Source organism: Ursus americanus, chromosome 32, assembly GCF_024610735.1.
Source record: "Ursus americanus isolate L20-20 chromosome 32, mUrsAme1.1.p, whole genome shotgun sequence".
Classification (NCBI taxonomy): Eukaryota; Metazoa; Chordata; class Mammalia; order Carnivora; family Ursidae; genus Ursus; species Ursus americanus.
Genome location: NC_142158.1, coordinates 33,186,698 through 33,205,155, shown reverse-complemented (window position 1 = coordinate 33,205,155; position 18,458 = coordinate 33,186,698). Strand labels below are relative to the sequence as shown.

Here is an 18,458-nt window from a genome sequence, read left to right as displayed (position 1 = left end):
ATGGTCGGGGTGGTTCCTCCTGACCGGGCTTGGTCCTGAAAGCTAAAGGAGGGGCCTTTGGATGGTGTTACATAAGGAACCTAGAACCAGGTGACACTTTACTCCCTACCTGTTGGATGAAGACTCATGCTGGGGCCATTTCATCTTCCGGGTCATAAATGTGAGTACTGATCCAGGGGGTAAGATCCCTGACACACAGTTGGTAGATCAGTGAGCTCTGAGTTGTTAAACATGCCTGGGCCTTCCTCTAACCCTGTGAATAATTTTACTGAATTGGAGCAGGGAACAGAAACCCTCGCCCAAGTGCATATTGCCCTCAGCCATTAACCAGTTCTGGCCTTTTTAAGTTGCAATAGCCCTGATGAGCCTTCCTAGGAAACGCAGGGGAGAGTGAGCTGGCCTTGAGACTGAGGGAGCCAAGCCCTGTGGTCCGGGCAGGACCTCTCAGTTTCCACCCCTTGCACGTCCTTTTCTGGGCCTGCTGGTGAGCCAAATTGGGCCGATGTCACTAGTGGTATGCGCGTCCTGTGTGCATGTCCTGATGAGGAAGATGCTGAGATCAAGGAAGACAGCTTCACTGCCGAGAGGGACATTGGCAATGCCAAATTTAAACACAGGGAAGGATCTGTGAAAGCTGCATGCCCGCTTAGCGTGTCACAGCTAAAAAGGCCTGTAACATAATGAGACTTTACCTTTTAAAATCTAACAAGACCATTTGAAATGGTTCCCAATAGTTTTGAGCCCAGCGTCTTGCTTAAGGAAGGGACTGTATTAGAAAGAGTCACCTTGAAAAGTAGAAGAACACTGCTTTTCTTCACAAGCGCTGTTCGGCCCAGACAAAATTTTCTCATATATCCACATGGAAAGCGTAAAATGAAAGAATTTTCATCAAATTGGACTGTATAGTATGAAATCTAGATCATAAGCCTAGGCCCCAAACTTATTTATTAATAAAGGGTTTGCCAAGTGACCGGGTAATCTGTGAAAGATTGCTTGGGCGGTGTGTAGCCCCCGGAAGAAAATTAACCAAGTAACTTAGGAAAATAGATTTGCATTGAGAGCAGGAAACGTGCTGATTATAAATTGTCTTTTTTTTCCCCCCACATGTGATAATGTATCCAAAAACATTTTGAAACCAGTGAGGTCTGCATGAATGTGAGGTGGGGTTATGATGAGTCGTTCACTGTTCGTTCCACACTCCGTGTCTATTGACTATCGCAGGGGCAGCCGTGCTGTTTGGTAGCATGGTGTTATCTTTTATGTTATCACCTAAAACTTGAAATTAAAAACTTAACCCTTCCAAGGAGTGAAGTGATGGTCTCAATTAGCTATGAAAAGTGGGCAGTTCTGTACTGTCTCACACTTCTGGAAAATCTTGTCCCCCCCCAGCTGTCCATACCGCCCTGTCCTGCAGCCATGTTCTTTACTGGCGTCTCTCCGCTCTCATAGAATTTACCTGGATTATACTGTACGGTATAATCCCTACTGACTGTCAGCTTTAATAGGAGAGAAAGCCGCTCCTCTTATTCTCTCCTTTTTCAATGAGCCAGCCTACCCTGTGAAGCCCAGGGGTATACTTTACCGCATCTCCTCACTTTTTCTTCATGCTGGGGCTTCAGCGACTAAACACAGAAACTACATATGCCAGACGACCGAGCGCCTGCACCTGTCTTTTCCCTTGCCAGCTGCAAGAGAATATTGTTAGCCAGTGCCGTGATTTCTTCGTCTCTTGCAGGAATCGCCCTCCGTGTCCAAGACATGAGAGATGATACGGCATCAGACAGTGTGTAGGCTCTCTGATGTCCTGTGACTAACGGATCCTCCAAGCTCCCACTCCATCTGGCGAGCAGCCTGTGTCTCCCTCCTCCTGCTGTCAGAGAAGGAGGGTGTTCCCTTTGCCCTGAAAGTTGCGGCCCACTTAGAGGCAGGGACCCCATGGCGGCAGCTCCTCGGGGGTTCTCATGCCTGGAATCTGCAGGGCAGCCACCTGCTCTGCCTCACACACTTTCGATCAAAACGCTGTTACTTGGCTCCAGTCTGCTGCTGAGAATCTCATTCTGGGCTCGTGGTCCTCCCGCCACTCATCTCAGCTTGACCTTCCTCTCCACCCGAGGAGGAAGCTACGTCACTGAGCCCTGTGACAGCCGACAGTGAGGGCCCCTCTCATCTGTGGGAAAATCCCAGTTTCTGCCCTGAAAGTTGTTCCTCTGGAGCTGTATAATTCTTTCTGGCAGCTGTTACAGGCTCCCCCCTGCCTCTCAGTAGCAGAGATTAGAATGGAGCCTCTGATGTAATGTTTGTCTTTTTGTTCCTCCCTCAGAAGAGTGGGAACTGGGCTCTTCTGAATGAGGTGCCAAAGCACTGAAGATTCCCTCTGTGACCACAGCTCCTTCCTCTTCTCCCTCATCTTCGTGTCTGCCACATCTATCCTTTTGCTTCACGACCTCTAGGCCCTCTCTCTTCTGAAAGTTAGTCAGCCCCGTTTGGCCCCGGTTAATCCCTTAGCAACCTAGAACTGGCCAATACTCTGGCCCTTCTCTTCCCTGACCCTGCCCTGCATCCTCCTTGTCCCTGGCGGCCCTGCTTTCCTCCCCCAGGGCCACCGCTGAAGAGAGTTACTAGCTATGCTGAGTGTCGCATCTCTGCAAGGCTCCCTCCCTGCAGCTCGGCAGACCCCGAAGAACCTGCCCCAAACGCGGTGGCCTTTCCAGCCCACTGTGGCCCTGCCGCTCTCTGCTGCCACTGAGAACCTTCTTCCCGCAGCGCGGCCCTGCCGCTCTCTGCTGCCACTGAGAACCTTCTTCCTGCAGCGCGGCCCTGCCGCTCTCTGCTGCCACTGAGAACCTTCCTCTTCTTTAAAAAAAAAAAAAAAAAAAAAAAGATTTTATTTATTTATTTGAGAGAGAGAGAGAGAATGTCCTGGCACATGAGCAGGGAGAGGGGCAGAGGGAGAGGAAGAGAGAGAATCCCAAACATCGGGGGAGAATCCCCCCCCCCGATGTGGGGCTCCATCCCACAACCCTGAAATCATGACCCGAGCAGAAATCAAGAGTTGGAGGCTTAAGCGACCCCAAGAATCTTCTTTCATACTTGAGTGAAGATCTCCATCCAAAGCGAGCTTCCTCACCATCCGTATTCCTCACCTCGTATCTCTCTGGTCCTGGAGCCCTCTCATCATCATTGTCACCCTCATTGTGGGAACCTCTGCTCTTTGTTGCGTGGCCTTTCCATCTCAGGCACTGTGCTAGGAGCTTATCTTAGGCTCTTTGGTTCCAAGCTTCAGAAACCACATAAAGAAGGCCTAAGCCATTAAATGGCAGGCTTATTAAAATGATGGGGAGATTTCTCATAGAACACTAGGGCGGGAACTCTGGTGGCCCTCATACGGACCCAGGTCAGCTATTGGAATCCTGCCAGGAGCCCGGATAACCCCTCCCTGGGCCACATCATCTGTCTTCGTTGCTTCTCACTGCAGATGACTTTCTTTGCCTCTTTGTGCCTCTGATGAAAGAGGGTCACCCCCAGATGGCCCATGTTTTCATCATGTCATTTTAAGTGAACAGGGCCAATTAAACCAGAATCTTACATAATTCTCAGTTCTTGAGAAACAAAATCCAGTTGGTACAGCATGGGTCATGTGTCTTCCCAGAATGCACCCAGATCCACACACCAAGCTCAGGAACCCCACCGTGTCCACCTCAGGGTTAGGCCAGAAACAGTTTTCATAGAGAGAAGTCACTGTATAATGGACAGACATGCAAAGAAAGAACTCTAACCACCGCCCCCGCACCTCTGCTGCTCTCGCAGCAAATTCTAAAGTGTTAGAATGGGAGGAGCCCTTAGAAACCATTGAATCTAGATCTTCCGTTTCACAAGGGATGAAGGAGAAGTACAAGTAAGCGAAGTGACTTGCCTAATGCCACTTAGTCAATACTCGGTAAATATTTGTTGAACGGAAGAAGATTATTTCTAAAGAACTTAATTTCTGAAGATCTTGAACAAAGAATAGTCTCCAGACCTTTGAGGTCAGAGTATCTTTGGTTTTGGCTGGGAGATTAGAAATGGATTTGATAACAAATTAGTGTATTACTAATATCCCGGCAGTTGTCTCCTCTTCGTCGTGGGTTTTTGCGTGGGCAAAGAACATGGCCGCAACAGCCGACATGGTCCCGGGCCTTCCGGTGGAATCTCTCGTGATGGACAGTGAGAAACAGGCAAAACAGATACTTGCTGCTGACCTAAAAGACACCAATTCAGTGGAGAAGCTGTTGATCTCAACTATTTAAACCTCAGCACTGTTCCCAATCTGGCACAGAATTAATCCCTTAAGAAAGGGATGAAAAAAATGCCATTCAGCACAACATAGTTTGTCATCGCATGCATAATGCAGACTTTCCAATTAGAATGCTACAATTTGGAAACTTTCTTCACAGACTGATGAGAGAGCAATTATTTTAAAGAAGGGAAAACTCAGTCCACTGGGTTTGCCTCAAGTCACTTCTGACTCAAGCCGCAAAGACAAGAGTTTTGAAAACATATTCACTATTGAATTTTGTATCAAAACACCAGCAAGGAGAGCAATTAGTTGCTGTAAACTGAACCCTGGTAATCAATGGTATGCAGCCAGCCAGAGCATTTATGGAAGATGTAAGCAAAATCACATCTGCTAATCAATTAAAAAAAGCCCAGCACTTCACTGCTTTTAAAGGAAACTCCACAACGAGACTGAAGGAGGATGGAGGAGACAACGTTTAATATCACCAGGCATTTCATGCAGTGCTCATTAGGGAGAGGGGTTTGTGGCAACAGCGAAGTACGGACCTCATCTAAACCGATAGACGCAGTGGCTTCCTTATCCGGCCCCTTCTGGGAATGGCTTCTAACGTCCGGGTGGGGGTGTGTTAGATGTGGGGGATATGTTTAAGGAGCGCCTCTCCAGTAAGGTCAGAGAGAGTGTGTGTGTCCTGGGCGAGCTCCCTGAGCAAACATGCCTCAGCACATTACAAATCCCAGATGCACAGACATGAAACAGACTGCCGGCAAGGGAAGAAGTGAGGGAGTTGGTGGTTTTTTCAGTTGTGCCTTCTTAGAACAAAATTCTTCTCCGTGGGAAAAAAAGAGAGTGAGCCAGTTTTTCCTTTAGTGTCCTTAGACTGTGCTTGCTTTTTTTTCAGTTCAATCAACAGAGGGATTTTCATTCCTGACTAAGCCTAAATTCCAAACAAATATTCATCCGGGCACATGAATTAGAATCTCTCTTAAAAACTCCGAAGTGTAGGTGGCTTGAAAACCTGAGATCCATCAGTGTCCCTTTTCCACTCAGAAGTCACCATGACCCCACATTTCCAGCCCCCAGAGACTCTTAATAGAAGAATAGAAAAGACATGTCTCAACCGGTGTGTGTATTTGGCTGCTGTTCAGAAAAAAGAGTCTAGGCCTACCAGGAGGAATTATTGAAGTAAAGACCAATAGACTGAGCTAATAAAAATCAATACCTTCAGCATGCAAACTATGATAGGCGGCAGATTAATATCCTTCAAGTACAGAGGGCGTCTTGTAAGTCACTAACAAAGGATAAATAATTAAGTAGAAAATGGGTAGTGTCAAGTTCAATGATAAGTAAAAAGCTGCAAATTAAAATAATGACATAGATTTCATCTATCAAATTGGCAGTATTTTTAAACATAATACACAATGTCGGCAATGATGCACAGAAACAAACTTTTGTTATACGCTGCTGGTAATATGAGTATAAACTAGTACAGACTTTTGCTTGGGGGAAGGGGGAGAAGTGTGTAGCCTTTTTGTAATACACGTCAAGGCCTGACCTACTCTGCCCCAGGAGTTTCACTTACAGAAACTTTCACAGGCAGTAGTCATAGATTTAGCTTAAGAACGTTCATCACAGAGTTTTCCTACTCATCTAATATTACCAGCTACCTAAGTGTTCGATAATAAGAAACTGATTAAATAAATTATGGGACATCCATAAGGTGAAATTCTGTGAAGCCAGTACATACGATGAGGAAGCAAATTTGATAGATCCAGAAGAAAGGTATTCATAATAAATCATGAAGTGCAAGAAGCAAGTTACAAATAATTTGCACCATGTGTATGTGTTTTTACAAAATTATTGAAATTACAGGTGATCTTCATTTTAAAATAAAAATCTGTCCCAAAACAAGTTGGAGGACTTTATAGAAAAAGCTACTAAGGGGCAAAATATGCAGTACTTTAAAAATTCTTTTGATATCCTATCACTCCAGAAATTTCTACTAGAGCATTTGTGATACTTATAATTGGTCTTCCTTTTTATCTTCTTCATACCCCATCTCCTCAGGGCAGTCTTTTTCCATGAAATATTTTGAGGTGTGGTTAGATTCGATCCCAAAAGGGCCTGATTATTTTCATAGATACCCTGGTAGAAACACTAATTCATGATTATCCACAACGGCAGGGATTATGGTGAACCTGGGTCTCCACAAATAATCCAAAATCTCACTGGGGAAATAGCCTCCATGTTGTCGTCTCCCGAAAAGCCTGTTACCAGGGTTGTTAAGTAAAGAGACTGATTAATCAATTTGAAGACTTTTTTCTTGTTTGTAATCTGGCAGAGTTATAAATTATCCCAGCCCAGAACATCTATGGAACATCTATGAACAGAATCCATATGTTTGGAGTAGAATTTTTTTAAAACAAGAAGATCAACAATCTTTCTGTAATCTTTAAAAGAGCTAGACAAACATAGAAACAAAAATTACACTTTTAAAAGTTACCCAACGTAAATATAAATTAACAGGCCAACTGCATAAAAATGCTAAGAAACTAGAATAATACTTGAGGAAATGACTAATGAGGGAAATGATTCACTTTCTTATCAGGCAAGCTGGTATAATCTGAGAGCAGAATTATTAGACACTTAAAAACAATAGGGCGGGATCCTGTATGATTCATTCAGAGTACTTCGAGAGATTAAATACTCAGGGGGATTAAGGGGAATACTCAAGGGAGTGAAGGTGGGACCTGTTCCTGCTTTACTTAAATGATGAATTCCAAAATATTAGGTAGTGTGGGCTTAGTCATTGATAGCAAACAAAATTACACTTGAAAACAAGGAACAAAAGGTAAGGGGAACACAGTGTCATTTCTAATCCCCAATAATAGCGTTATGGGCGACACTAAACTAAGCTTGTGCAAAGGGTTTTTATTGATTATCATTGCAAGATCAGGGGCAAATAATATGAACTACTTTTGTAGAGTGATAGGTTGCCGTTGTAAATTGGAACCCAGGTCCATAAACTGGGAGTAAAGGAAGCACTTGGCAGAGGGATGATAGAAACAGTCTTTGGCCAGGACACCAGGTTTGAACCCTGTATCTGCCAGCACTAACTGTTTGAGCATAGACACATTACTTAACAGTGGTAAGCCTTCCTTGCACCATCTATAATTTGATGAGAATAATAATGCTTGCTAAGGGGATTTTGGAAGCATTTAATAGAATAAATTATATAGAGCACTTAACATAGGGTCTGGTACACAGTATAAGCATTAAAGAAATGTTGGCTACTATGGTAGTAATAATCCTCCTTATTACTGTTGTTACAAATAAATATTCATTGAGTTAGGCTCTGTGAGACGCCATGCTGAGTACCTGGATGTAGAAAGATCAGTGAGACATAGGCACTGCCTTCAGGGAGCTCACTTTCTGTTGTGGCCTTTGGAGGAAGCAAATGTGTGTGACCGACCAAATGTGAAACGATAGATACCTTGTATGAGAAGAATTTTTGAGGTTGAAATCATAATTCTTTCTTTCTTTCTTTCTTTCTTTCTTTTTTTTTTTTTTGAGGCTGAAATCATAGAAAACAATGGTCTCTCATCTCCCAGCACTGTGGCACTGTCAGAAGCAAAATACTGGGCTGTTGACTAATCCTGTATTACAATACTGAGATTCTTTTCTTATTCTTTTTTTTTTTTTAACTGAGGAATAACACACATACAGGGCACACATCTTTCATGTATAGCTCAACTGGGTATTTACTGTGTGTATACCCACGAACTACCACTCGGTCAGAATCAGCACACTTCCAGCATCCTGGAAGGTCCCCTCATTCCCTTCTGCAAGCATTACCTCTCCCAGAGGTAACCACTGTTCTGATTCCTGTCACCAGGGATGAATTTTGTCTCTTTGGAGCTTCATGTAAATGGAATCACATAGTCAATGCTCACATTCTTATCTGAGCTAAAAAGGAGATGTGAGGAACAGAACCCGAATAATCAATCTCTAAATAATAAGAAAGTTTTACTAACGAATATATGTTTGCTTGTATCTTCAAATCAGATCATTGTACCACAGCTATGCAAGAAGTCTGCTAAGAATGACAAGGACTCTAAAACATGATAATTGAGGTCATTGGGGGCATACTAGTTATTATCAGTTAGAAAGCACAGATTTCTCCATGAATGCTAGTCTCAGGGATGTTACTTTTGGTCAGCCCAGCCAACTGGAGATGAATCAGGAGGGAGGGTTTGGGGGCATCTTCTCACGGATCAGCCAACCTGAAGAGCATAGCCAATCAGGGAACATAGGCTGCCTGAGATTGGGTTATTGGTGAAGTAAGTTCCTAAAGAGACAAGGCTCTCACTGCAGATGGACTCCACCTCCTGTCACCAGACTTTTGCTGGGGATTTACTTCTTTTCTCCAGCCCTGGAAGTGGGGGGGGGGGGGGGAAAGGAGACAGGAAGGAGGGGTAAAGTAGACATGGATTTCCTTGTGCCGACAGCGTCAGGAAACAGGCAGTTGGAACATTCACAGCATTCTTACGTATTTTCCTTTGTTCAGGTTACTGCTTTGGGACTGTGATGATCGAAGCTACAGCTACTATGTTGAGGTCTCCACCAACCAGCAACAGTGGACCATGGTGGCCGACAGAACTAAAGTCTCCTGCAAGTAAGTTATGTCTTTTAACAGAATTTATTATAATTTAAAGGACAGTCTTTCCGATGGATTCGGAAGGTTCTAATGCAGATTCATGGAGTCACCAAATTCTATTCTTGGTTGGAGGATGAAAACATCCTGATGATCCTTTACTCCAGTTTTGACTATTAAGTACTTCGATGAGAAGTTATTTTATGTGATCAAACAAGCTTTCCTTATTTGGTGGTTTGAACTTGACTCCTGAAAATGACATGTACCTGAGCAGGGAAAAGAAGGATTTCCATATGCAATCCTCTCTTGGGTCCCCACCCCTGATACCGGTAGCACACTACCCCTTTAGAACTTTTTTCTTCCTTACAGAATTTTGCCAATGCAATGCACACTTTAGTAGTTATTCTGGGACTCCATTCCCCACCCTCATATCATTCTCAGGTTTACCTATAAATACTTATCTCATCTCAGTGTCAGCTACACTGTTACCTAAATGAAAGAAAGCTTGGTTGGTATTGTAGGTCTCTAGTCATTTAATGCATATGGCTTTGGGCCTCTGTTTGTATTTACATTGTTGTAGGAGAAGCTAGGAGGAAGGATCTTGTGGGGGTCTGACCAGCCTGAGATCATGACTAGAATGAGTATGTACACGTGTATATACCCATATAACTCACTCAGCTAAAATTTAGCACATTCCCAGCATCCTAGAATCATACCTTTTCCCTGTCATTATCTAAAAAGAGCTCAGTGCCTTTTTGTGGAGAGCCAGATTCTCTGGGAGGCAAGATAAAGCAAATAGAGGAGATCTCTTTTTTTTTTTTTTTTTTGTAAGATTTTATTTATTTATGGGGCACCTGGGTGGCACAGCGGTTAAGCGTCTGCCTTCGGCTCAGGGCGTGATCCCGGCGTTCTGGGATCGAGCCCCACATCAGGCTCCTCCGCTATGAGCCTGCTTCTTCCTCTCCCACTCCCTCTGCTTGTGTTCCCTCTCTCGCTGGCTGTCTCTATCTCTGTCGAATAAATAAATACAATCTTTAAAATAAAAAAAAAAGATTGTATTTATTTATTTGAGAAAGACAGGGGAAAAAAAGAGAGCACAAGTGGGGTAGGGAGGGCAGCAGAGGGAGAAGGAGACTTCCCACTGAGCAGGGAGCCCACCTCGGGGCTTGACCCCAGGACCCTGAATGACCTGAGCTGAAGGCAGATACTTAACTGACTGAGCCATCCAGGCACCCAAAGATTTCTCTTTTTTTATTATTGAAATATGATTCACATGTCATACAATTCCCCCTTTTAAATGTACAGTCCGGTGGTTTTTAGTGTATTTTCAGAGTTGGACAATCATACCTACTGTCTAATGTTTCAAACATTTTCATCACCCCCAAAAGGAAACCTCCTACCCAGTAACAGTCTTTCCATTTTCTGACAGTGCCACAGCCCCTCACCCCCAGTTATCTCCCTTCTTTCTATGGATTTGCATATTCTGGACATTTCCTATGCACAGAATCGTATAGTATGTGATCTTTCCTTCTGGCTTTTTTTTCACTTAACATATACTTTTGTGAAGCTTAATTCGTGTTGCGTTGTGTGTCAGCTCTTCATTCTTTTTTATGACTAAATAATATGCAAATATATATGTCACATTTTGTTTATCCATTCATCAGTGGATGAACATTGGAATTGTTTGCACTTTTTGGCTAAAATGAGTATTTCTGCTATGAACATTCCTGTGCAAGCCTTTGTATGAACATATGTTTTCGGTCCTCTTGAGTATACTCCTGGGAGTAGAATTGCTGGGTCTTACGGTAACTCTGTGTTTAAGTTTTTGAGGCACCGCCAGACTTTCCCGCAGCAGCTGCACCGTTTTGCATTCCCACCAGCAATGCAGGAGGGTTCTAATTTCTCCCCCTTCTTGCCAATACTTGTTACTGTCTATCTTCTTGTTCACAGCCATCCTAGTGGGAGTGAAGTGGTGGTTTCAGTTTGCATTTCCTCACGGAGAATGATGTCGAACATCTTTTTGTGTGCTTACTTGGCCAAGATTTCATAACAGCATTAATGATGGCTTGTGTGATGCAATGCCTGACATCCTTACCATCATGGTGATCGTAATTATTAAAGAGCACGTTTAATGCTTCCGTCGGTTAAGGTAACACTTGCTGCTATAACAGAAAGTGGCGTCGACATTTCCAGTGCCCTAACACAATAGTTTCTCAGTCATGTAGCCGGCAGTATGGGCCTTCCTGGTGGTCAGGTGGCTCTTCTCCACAGGTGACTCACTCAGGAACCCAGGCATCTTCCTTCTTGTGGCTCTGCCATCATCTGGGGCCTCATCAGCATCATCTGCATCTAGCTGGCAAATGGGGAAAGAACAGAGAGAAGGTACACCAGGTCCTTCTGAACAGCCTTGGCCTGGTGTAGTGACCATCCCTTCTGCTTGCATTCAACTGAGGAGAAGTAGTCATTTACCGCACTAGCTGCTGGTAGGCCTGGAAACCATAGTTCCGGCTGGGCAGCCCCTTCTCAGCGGAGCACACATCTTGTAGCCATCTCTGCCGTTGGATAAGAAAACTATCAATTATTGGGGTGCCTGGGTGGCTCAGCCGTTAAGCATCTGCCTTTGGCTCAGGTCATGATCCCCTCTCTCGCTGTCTCTCTCTGTCAAATAAATGAAATCTTAAAAAAAAAAAAAAAAAGAAAAAGAAAACTATCAATTACTGAGTACCTAGTATTCTATGACTTTCTTGTATTTTGTCTTATTTTGTCCTGAACATAAAACACCTTGTGGGATATTGTCCTCATTTTATAAAAGGGAAAATGGAGGGCTCTTTCTATTGTACCATGAAGCCTTACTAAAGAGGGCTAAGCCCAGCTAGATGATGGAAACAGGGAAATGAAATGATTAGCTTATTTCCAAGCACCTAGAACCCTTTTTATACAACAGGAAGGCCTTCCAGGCCCATGAACAACTGCCCATTTATCTTTTCAGAGCCATTGCTCACTGAGTGTATAGCTAACAGGCCAGCCCCTCTGCTTCCCCATCTTTTCCACATCTCACTGGTTACCATCACCCATCTCGTCTGTCATTTTATGTGTTATAAATTAGGTGCCTCATCTCTTCATGTTCTCCTGCTGAAGGTGTGATACAGGATGGGTTTTTACAGGAACTGTTGACTAACTACTGACCCAGGTATATATCATAATGGTTTTATAGTTATTTAAATGGTTTTTTTCTTGATTCAAAAATGCATTCACTCTTTAGATCCTTCCCAGTGGCTTTATATATATTTTTTTAAGATTTATCTATTTATTTATTTGAGAGAGAGTGAGAGAGCACAAGCAGGGGTAGCAGCAGAGGCAGAGGGAGGAGCAGGCTCCCTGCTGAGCAGAGAGCCTGATAGGGGGCTGATCCCAGGGACCTGAGATCATGACCTGAGCTGAAGGCAGACGCTTAACCGACTGAGCCACCCAGGCGCCCCCCCCACCCCCGTAGCTTTGTATTAAGTCATCAACATCTTTTTTCCCCTTTTCTTGGTATTTTGTTTCCATTAGTTGGTGGATTTAAATAATTTATGTTTTTAACCTTCTGCGTTAGCACTTATATGCTATAGTGATACGTGTTTTTACAGATTAATAAATAATATAAGAACAAGAGTAGTAGCAAGAAGGCAAGTGCCTTTTAACCCCCTAAGAATCAATGAAACTGAAGGTTGTGACTTTATGTTTGGAGGCGTAACCGAATGTAGTGTGCCATTCATTTTCGAGTTAGGTGTTAAGAAATAGAAGATATGCAGACGACAAAAGAGAAAAGCCTTTCCTCTTTAACTAATATACTCCAGGGCAGTCCTCAAGAGAAGATTCTATTAGCTTCAAAAATTATAGCCTCCCTTTTTTTTGAAATAAAGTATGTGAGCCATGTTATAAATGTGAGTCATGTTATAAATGTGAGTCATGTTATAAATGAAATTCTGTAGGATCTTTAGGGATCCCAGCTGTGCCTCTTGATAGCATTCTACCTCGTCGGGAAATCAAAGGAGAGATTTTCGCTCCTCTGCAAAATAACTAGGGAATGAGATTCCCCAGGGTCTCTGCATAAGACCCTCTACTCCTGGAGCAGGATGTTGTCCTTTACTGCTATGCTAAGTCCTTTCGTTGGAGCTTTGCTTGTTTTACTCTCAGGATAAAGCCTCATTTTCTGACAGATAACCATGTTTTGGTATAGACTGATTGGGGTTTTTTCCAGCTTATTCAAATATAGTTGATGTAACCTCGTGTAAGTTTAAGGTGTACAGGATAATGATATATATAACGAAGTGATCGCCACAGTAACTTAGTTAACACATCCGTCACCTCACAGTTTTCTTTCTTGCAGTGAGAACTTTTTAAGATCTACTCTCTTAGCAACTTTCAAATATGCACTACAGTCTCGTTTACCGTAGTCACCGTGCTGTACATTCCATCCCCAGACCCTATTGATCTTGTAACTGGAAGTTTGTGCTTTTTGATCCCCTTCGCCCATCCCCTTCCCACCCCTCTGGCAACTACCAGCCTGTTCTGTGTTTCCATAAGTTCTTTTTTTTTAAGATTACATGTTTAAGTAAGACTATACAGTATTCATTTGTCTTTCTCTGTGTGCCCTTGACGTTTATCCATGTTGCAAATGTATTAGCTGATTTTATAAAATTACTTTTTACCCCTCTTTTTTCACATCATCTAATCCTGTACCCTTTAGCCTCATTCCAAAAGATTTCACTTTCCAATCTTCGATTCCTTTTCTCTACTGTCTTCTAAATTGTTGAACCCTAAATCTGTGTCAATACAGTAGGACACTAACATCAGCTTTTTTATTATAAATGTAAACTATGCATGGAAAAGTAATTTAAACAATACAGAAAGATATACGTGCAAAGTAAAATTTTACCTTCCCGTCTTGTGCTCCATTCCTCAGAATTAACTGCTTTTGACTATTTTTTTTTAGTTTTTATAACGTCTCAACTATAAATAATATTTTTATATCTGTGTTTATTTATCAGCTTTACTAACTCCTCGCTGTAAAGAATGAGGAATTTAGCTCACTTAACTATTTCTCATTTTTTGTTATATTTTTCTCTTTAGTTCTGCTAACTACTTACCTTTTAAAATTAAACAATATACTTAAATCTCTGTATTTTGATACACCAATTGTAGAGAGTATTCCTTGACTCCCTACTATGTATGAAGACATTACCACCCTACATTTCCCTTTCTCTGTCCCCATCTTCTGTTAACCGTCCCGCCATGTTGGCATTGTAAAGATTTACAACACTTATTTTCTGTTTTGTAACTTATAGTTAAATCTTCCCTGTGTTAACTATGAATTGGTCTTGAAAAGGAAAAACCACTAGAAACTCATTACGATACGGTGATTGTGTAAACACTGCTCACTACGGATCTATAATTCATTGGATGTCCGGTGAGGGAAATACTCTACGTCACTAACTTGTGTCCCTCTTGGAAGTATTGTACTGTATTCAGATCAGATGGATTTGCTCACAACTATTCCCCATGTAATAAGTAAATAGCTTCATATTAGCTAGCTTTTTATTTTCTTAGAGTTTCTAATTGCCTCTTTTTCCTATTTACAGAAGTTTCTGAGGCATACTGTTTGCTTATTGGTTAATTTTGAACAGACTGCTTCCTAGGCCTACTATATAACAAAAGTTTCTTTTTCTTTCCTATCTAGCTTGGTTTCACTCTTTCTTGGATTTCTTTTTCTTCTTGTAAAATGTGGGTAAAGGATTAACAAACCCTGTTTCCTTTGTAGTGAGATACTGACCTTGAGCCCAGTTACCTTTTTAGATCTGTTCCCCTGAAAACCTGATAGAGGTGGAGTGTCAGCTATTAGGCGACATTGCTTATGATGAAAATTACCCCTGATTGGTAAATTGCATCTGGCCTGGGAGGCCTATAAGTAACTGGTTGGAAGCCATAGCTTTGGGTTTCCCGAGTGTGATGACTTGTGTGACTAGGCACGTCCCTTGTGAAAACTCTGGAATCTTTGTTTATGGAGCTATTTCAAGAGATAATAGTTTCAATTTGGAATATGAGGCTTCTGAGCCAGAGTGGCTCCGCACCTGCCCACTTTCACCTGAGCTGTCATCTTGCATGCCAGCGGGAATAGCTTCTATTCAGTGGTATAGACCACTGCAGGGACTCCCACTAAAGAGAAATGCCTGCTGCTACTCTAGTGGCATAGTGTTTTCTGTTCGCTCTCTTGGGTGAATCCAAAGCTAAGTAAGACTTTGTGGGTCTCAGTCAAGATCTCTCATAGGCATTGCACAGAGTGAATGTATTCAGAATTGTTTTCAGAAACAAAGGGTATGTGAAAGGCAAATTTTCAGAATTCTTGCATGCCTGAATCATAGTTTGGGTTTAGAACTCAGTTTCTTCAGAATTTTGAAAGCTTGGATTTATTGCCAAATAGCATCTAATGTTACTGATGAAAAATGTCATAGAATCTGATTCTTATTATTTGTCGTAATGTATTTTTCCCTGTAGAAGCCTTGGGATCTTCTCATTGTTGGAGGTGTTAATTTCACAGTGATACGGCCGGGTGTGGACCATTTGGGTTTGTCCTGCTCGCTTTGCTTCGGAGGTGTTAAATTTCACAGTGACACGGCTAGGTGTGGGCCGTTTTGGTTTATCCTGCTCGCTTTGCTTCGAGATGGAGACCTACCCTGCTCCTCTCAGATTTGTAAATAACATCCATCCCTCTGCCATTCTCCAGAAATTCACAAAAGTCTGGATTTGCTTATGTCTTTCCTCCAGTTTGCAACACCTTTATGAGTGTATTCCCTTTGTATTTCTTTGATGTTACCTCATTGGTTTCCAGGAAGGGAGAAGGGTCAGCGTGTGTCATCTGTCTTCAGCTTGAATCCCCAAAAGCTCTACTACATGGGCTGTTGATACTCCCCAATGACCCCAAATCCTTTTCCTTTCCTTCCTTGTGCCTAGCTGTCCCTTTCTCACGTTACACAGCTGTCGTGTTTACTGCCAGCATATATTCCTTAACTTACTGACTTCATTCATGTTCATTTTTTAGCCATTTCTTCACTTTGTCTATGGTGTCATAGACACTATGGTGTCAGAGACTGATCGTTTTGTCCATAGAAATGCTAATCATCTCAGCCATCATCTGTCCAAGACTATGCCCTTGGCAAACATTTTAGCAAATATAAATTACTAGTTACAAAGAATTGATCATTGATATGACTGAAATTGTTCTTTTTCCACTTAAGAATTCTATAGCCATAATCCAAAATTACCTAGGATTTCTAGTTTTTAGCTGAGTTTTCTCACGAGCAGTCTGCCTGCCAGATATACTATCTGGATTCCCTCCTAAATAAGTTTTCTTCTCCACCCTCAGTGTTCGTTAAAAATGTTGTCAAGAATTTTTAATAACGTAAGGAAATACTTATATAATAAGGTATTTTTGAAGCAGAGTACAAAACTATAGAAGTATTATTGTCACAAGTGGGAAAAACATGGAAGAAGAAAGCCAAACGGAGATACGCCAAAATGTTGTTATTGGCTGCCTCTGTGTACTGGGATTATGTAAATTATTTCTAGTTTTTTGACCAATTTACATATATTTCTTTTACAATCAAAAAGAAGACTTTATTTGAAAAAGATGTTTTTTCTTGCTGCAGTTGTAAATGTTTTTGTAGCTGTTTGTCCTTGTGTTATTTACGGAGCATATGCCGGCAGACTGGCATGGTTTATTCACTGCCAGCAATAAATTAAAGAAATTAAATAAGTGCTGTCCATAGCAATATCCTAGGAGCTTTCCGGAACCTTGAAGCCACTTACCCCGAGCACAAGTTGTGCTTCCCTGCAAAGGACACCTGAGCTACATTTTCCTTATGCTTCTTCTCCCCTCGGGCCCCTTAAGGCCCAGTTCTGTGAGAGTGCTTCCTCCTTTTGCCTTTCCCCAGGACTGCGAAAGTCCATTTCTGCCTGAGTTCCCCTCTCAGAGGGGCCCGGCCTCCTTGAGACCTTGGAGCACCTCTGTGGGTCACAGCACCTGAGAAAGCTTCTCCCCTGTGCCTTCCCTGAGAAGCATTTTGACAGCCTCTGTGTCACCTGGAAAGGCCTCTGTGGGGTCAGCTCCCCTTCTCCCTGGTCTTCGGTGTGATGGCATTAATATCATAGAATACCCATGCCCTCCTTGCTGAATATACTGTCATTTAGTCCTGGGGAAGGGCAGCCTTCTGTTCTGGGGTCTGTTTCTGGCTGCTGCTATTTATTCACCAGGAATCTTAGAAAGGGAGTCATGTTTCTTTTTCTAAGTGCTTGCAGTGGTTGAGGACAAAGAGATAAATTAAAGGTGGAGAGTTACAGCCTCAGAAAACTCTTCTAAAGTGTAGCAAGATTGAAAAATGAGACATTTGAACCTGGACCATTTACCTTGCCTGTGAATTTGTGTATCTTCTTGGCCATTGTCCGTGCTAAAGTTGAGAACGCCTCCTTTCCGCCAGCTTTGTTTCTTAGCCTGATACTTAACAAAACGAAAATCTTGGGCTGGTTCCAGGAGGTTGCTGCTAACCATGCGACCTAGGGGTTGTGCACAGAGGGCTTGCCCCGTTAATGGGATGCAATAGAACAAAAGGGGGTTTTAAAGAAGGAAATGTCTCCACCATTGAGACCAAAGACAGAAGAAGTTCATACAAAGTGTCAAGTTTTAGTCTCCAGGATGGGATTGCAGCTCTTGGCTGTGGCAGAGGTCCTGTATTGAAATATTACTATTTCTTCCAAGTCTCTGCTGTGCTAACAGCTGGTTACCCTTATCTGCCCAGACGCCTGTCCCTGCGAGGTTGGAGGAGTGTGCTTGCTTGCTCCTTCTTAAAGAGGGAGCCAATTAATGGGCTCTGGTTGTGTTATTGTCACTGTAAAAACGCTCGATGGAGATTTTATTTTCCTCTTTTCAGACTTAATTCCATTTTTCTACACAGCTTTTGACAGTAATGAAAAAAGCCAGTCATGTTCTTTCCTGTTTTTTTTAAAGGTCAAAAGCATTGGTGTTAATTTTGTCACGAGTTTTAGAACTTGAACGATAAAGAAACATGTACCTGTAAGAGGAATGGCAAAAAAAAAAAAAAAAAAAGAAAGAAAGAAAAGAAAAATGAAAAAGGTAACAATTCAGATAAAACACATATACACATGGAGGACAGGTCTGATACCAGGCAGACCCCTGGGCTAATGAGGCAGCGATATCAGAGCCTGCCCTGTAGAAGGCTTCTGTCCGTTAGAATAGACTTGGAGACACATGTTAATCAGACTGTTGTTCACACAGTTATAAAGTACCAGAAGTAGGTGAATATTTTGGAGTAGAAAACATCAGTAAGGAGACAGTGACTCATACCTACCCTTCTAGAGAAGGCATTTATCTTTTGTTCTACAGAAAATTTTTATGTAATACTTTACCCATATGTTGGGATCCATGTGGAAAGTAGATTTTGATGCTAAGTAGGTGAGCCAGGTTCTAAATTCAGA

At 42.4% G+C, this 18,458-nt stretch overlaps 1 protein-coding gene across 5 annotated transcripts in view; it reads left to right on the top strand.

Moving 5' to 3' along the window:
- The window catches only part of BTBD9 (BTB domain containing 9), a 407,526-nt gene that overhangs the window by 320,044 nt on the left and 69,024 nt on the right, over positions 1-18,458 (top strand). For all 5 annotated transcript variants that reach the window (XM_045786315.2, XM_045786316.2, XM_045786314.2 and 2 more), the window contains exon 9: positions 8,841-8,948. In XM_045786315.2, coding sequence (XP_045642271.1) covers positions 8,841-8,948 — 108 coding nt within the window. The remainder of the gene's footprint in view (positions 1-8,840; positions 8,949-18,458) is intronic.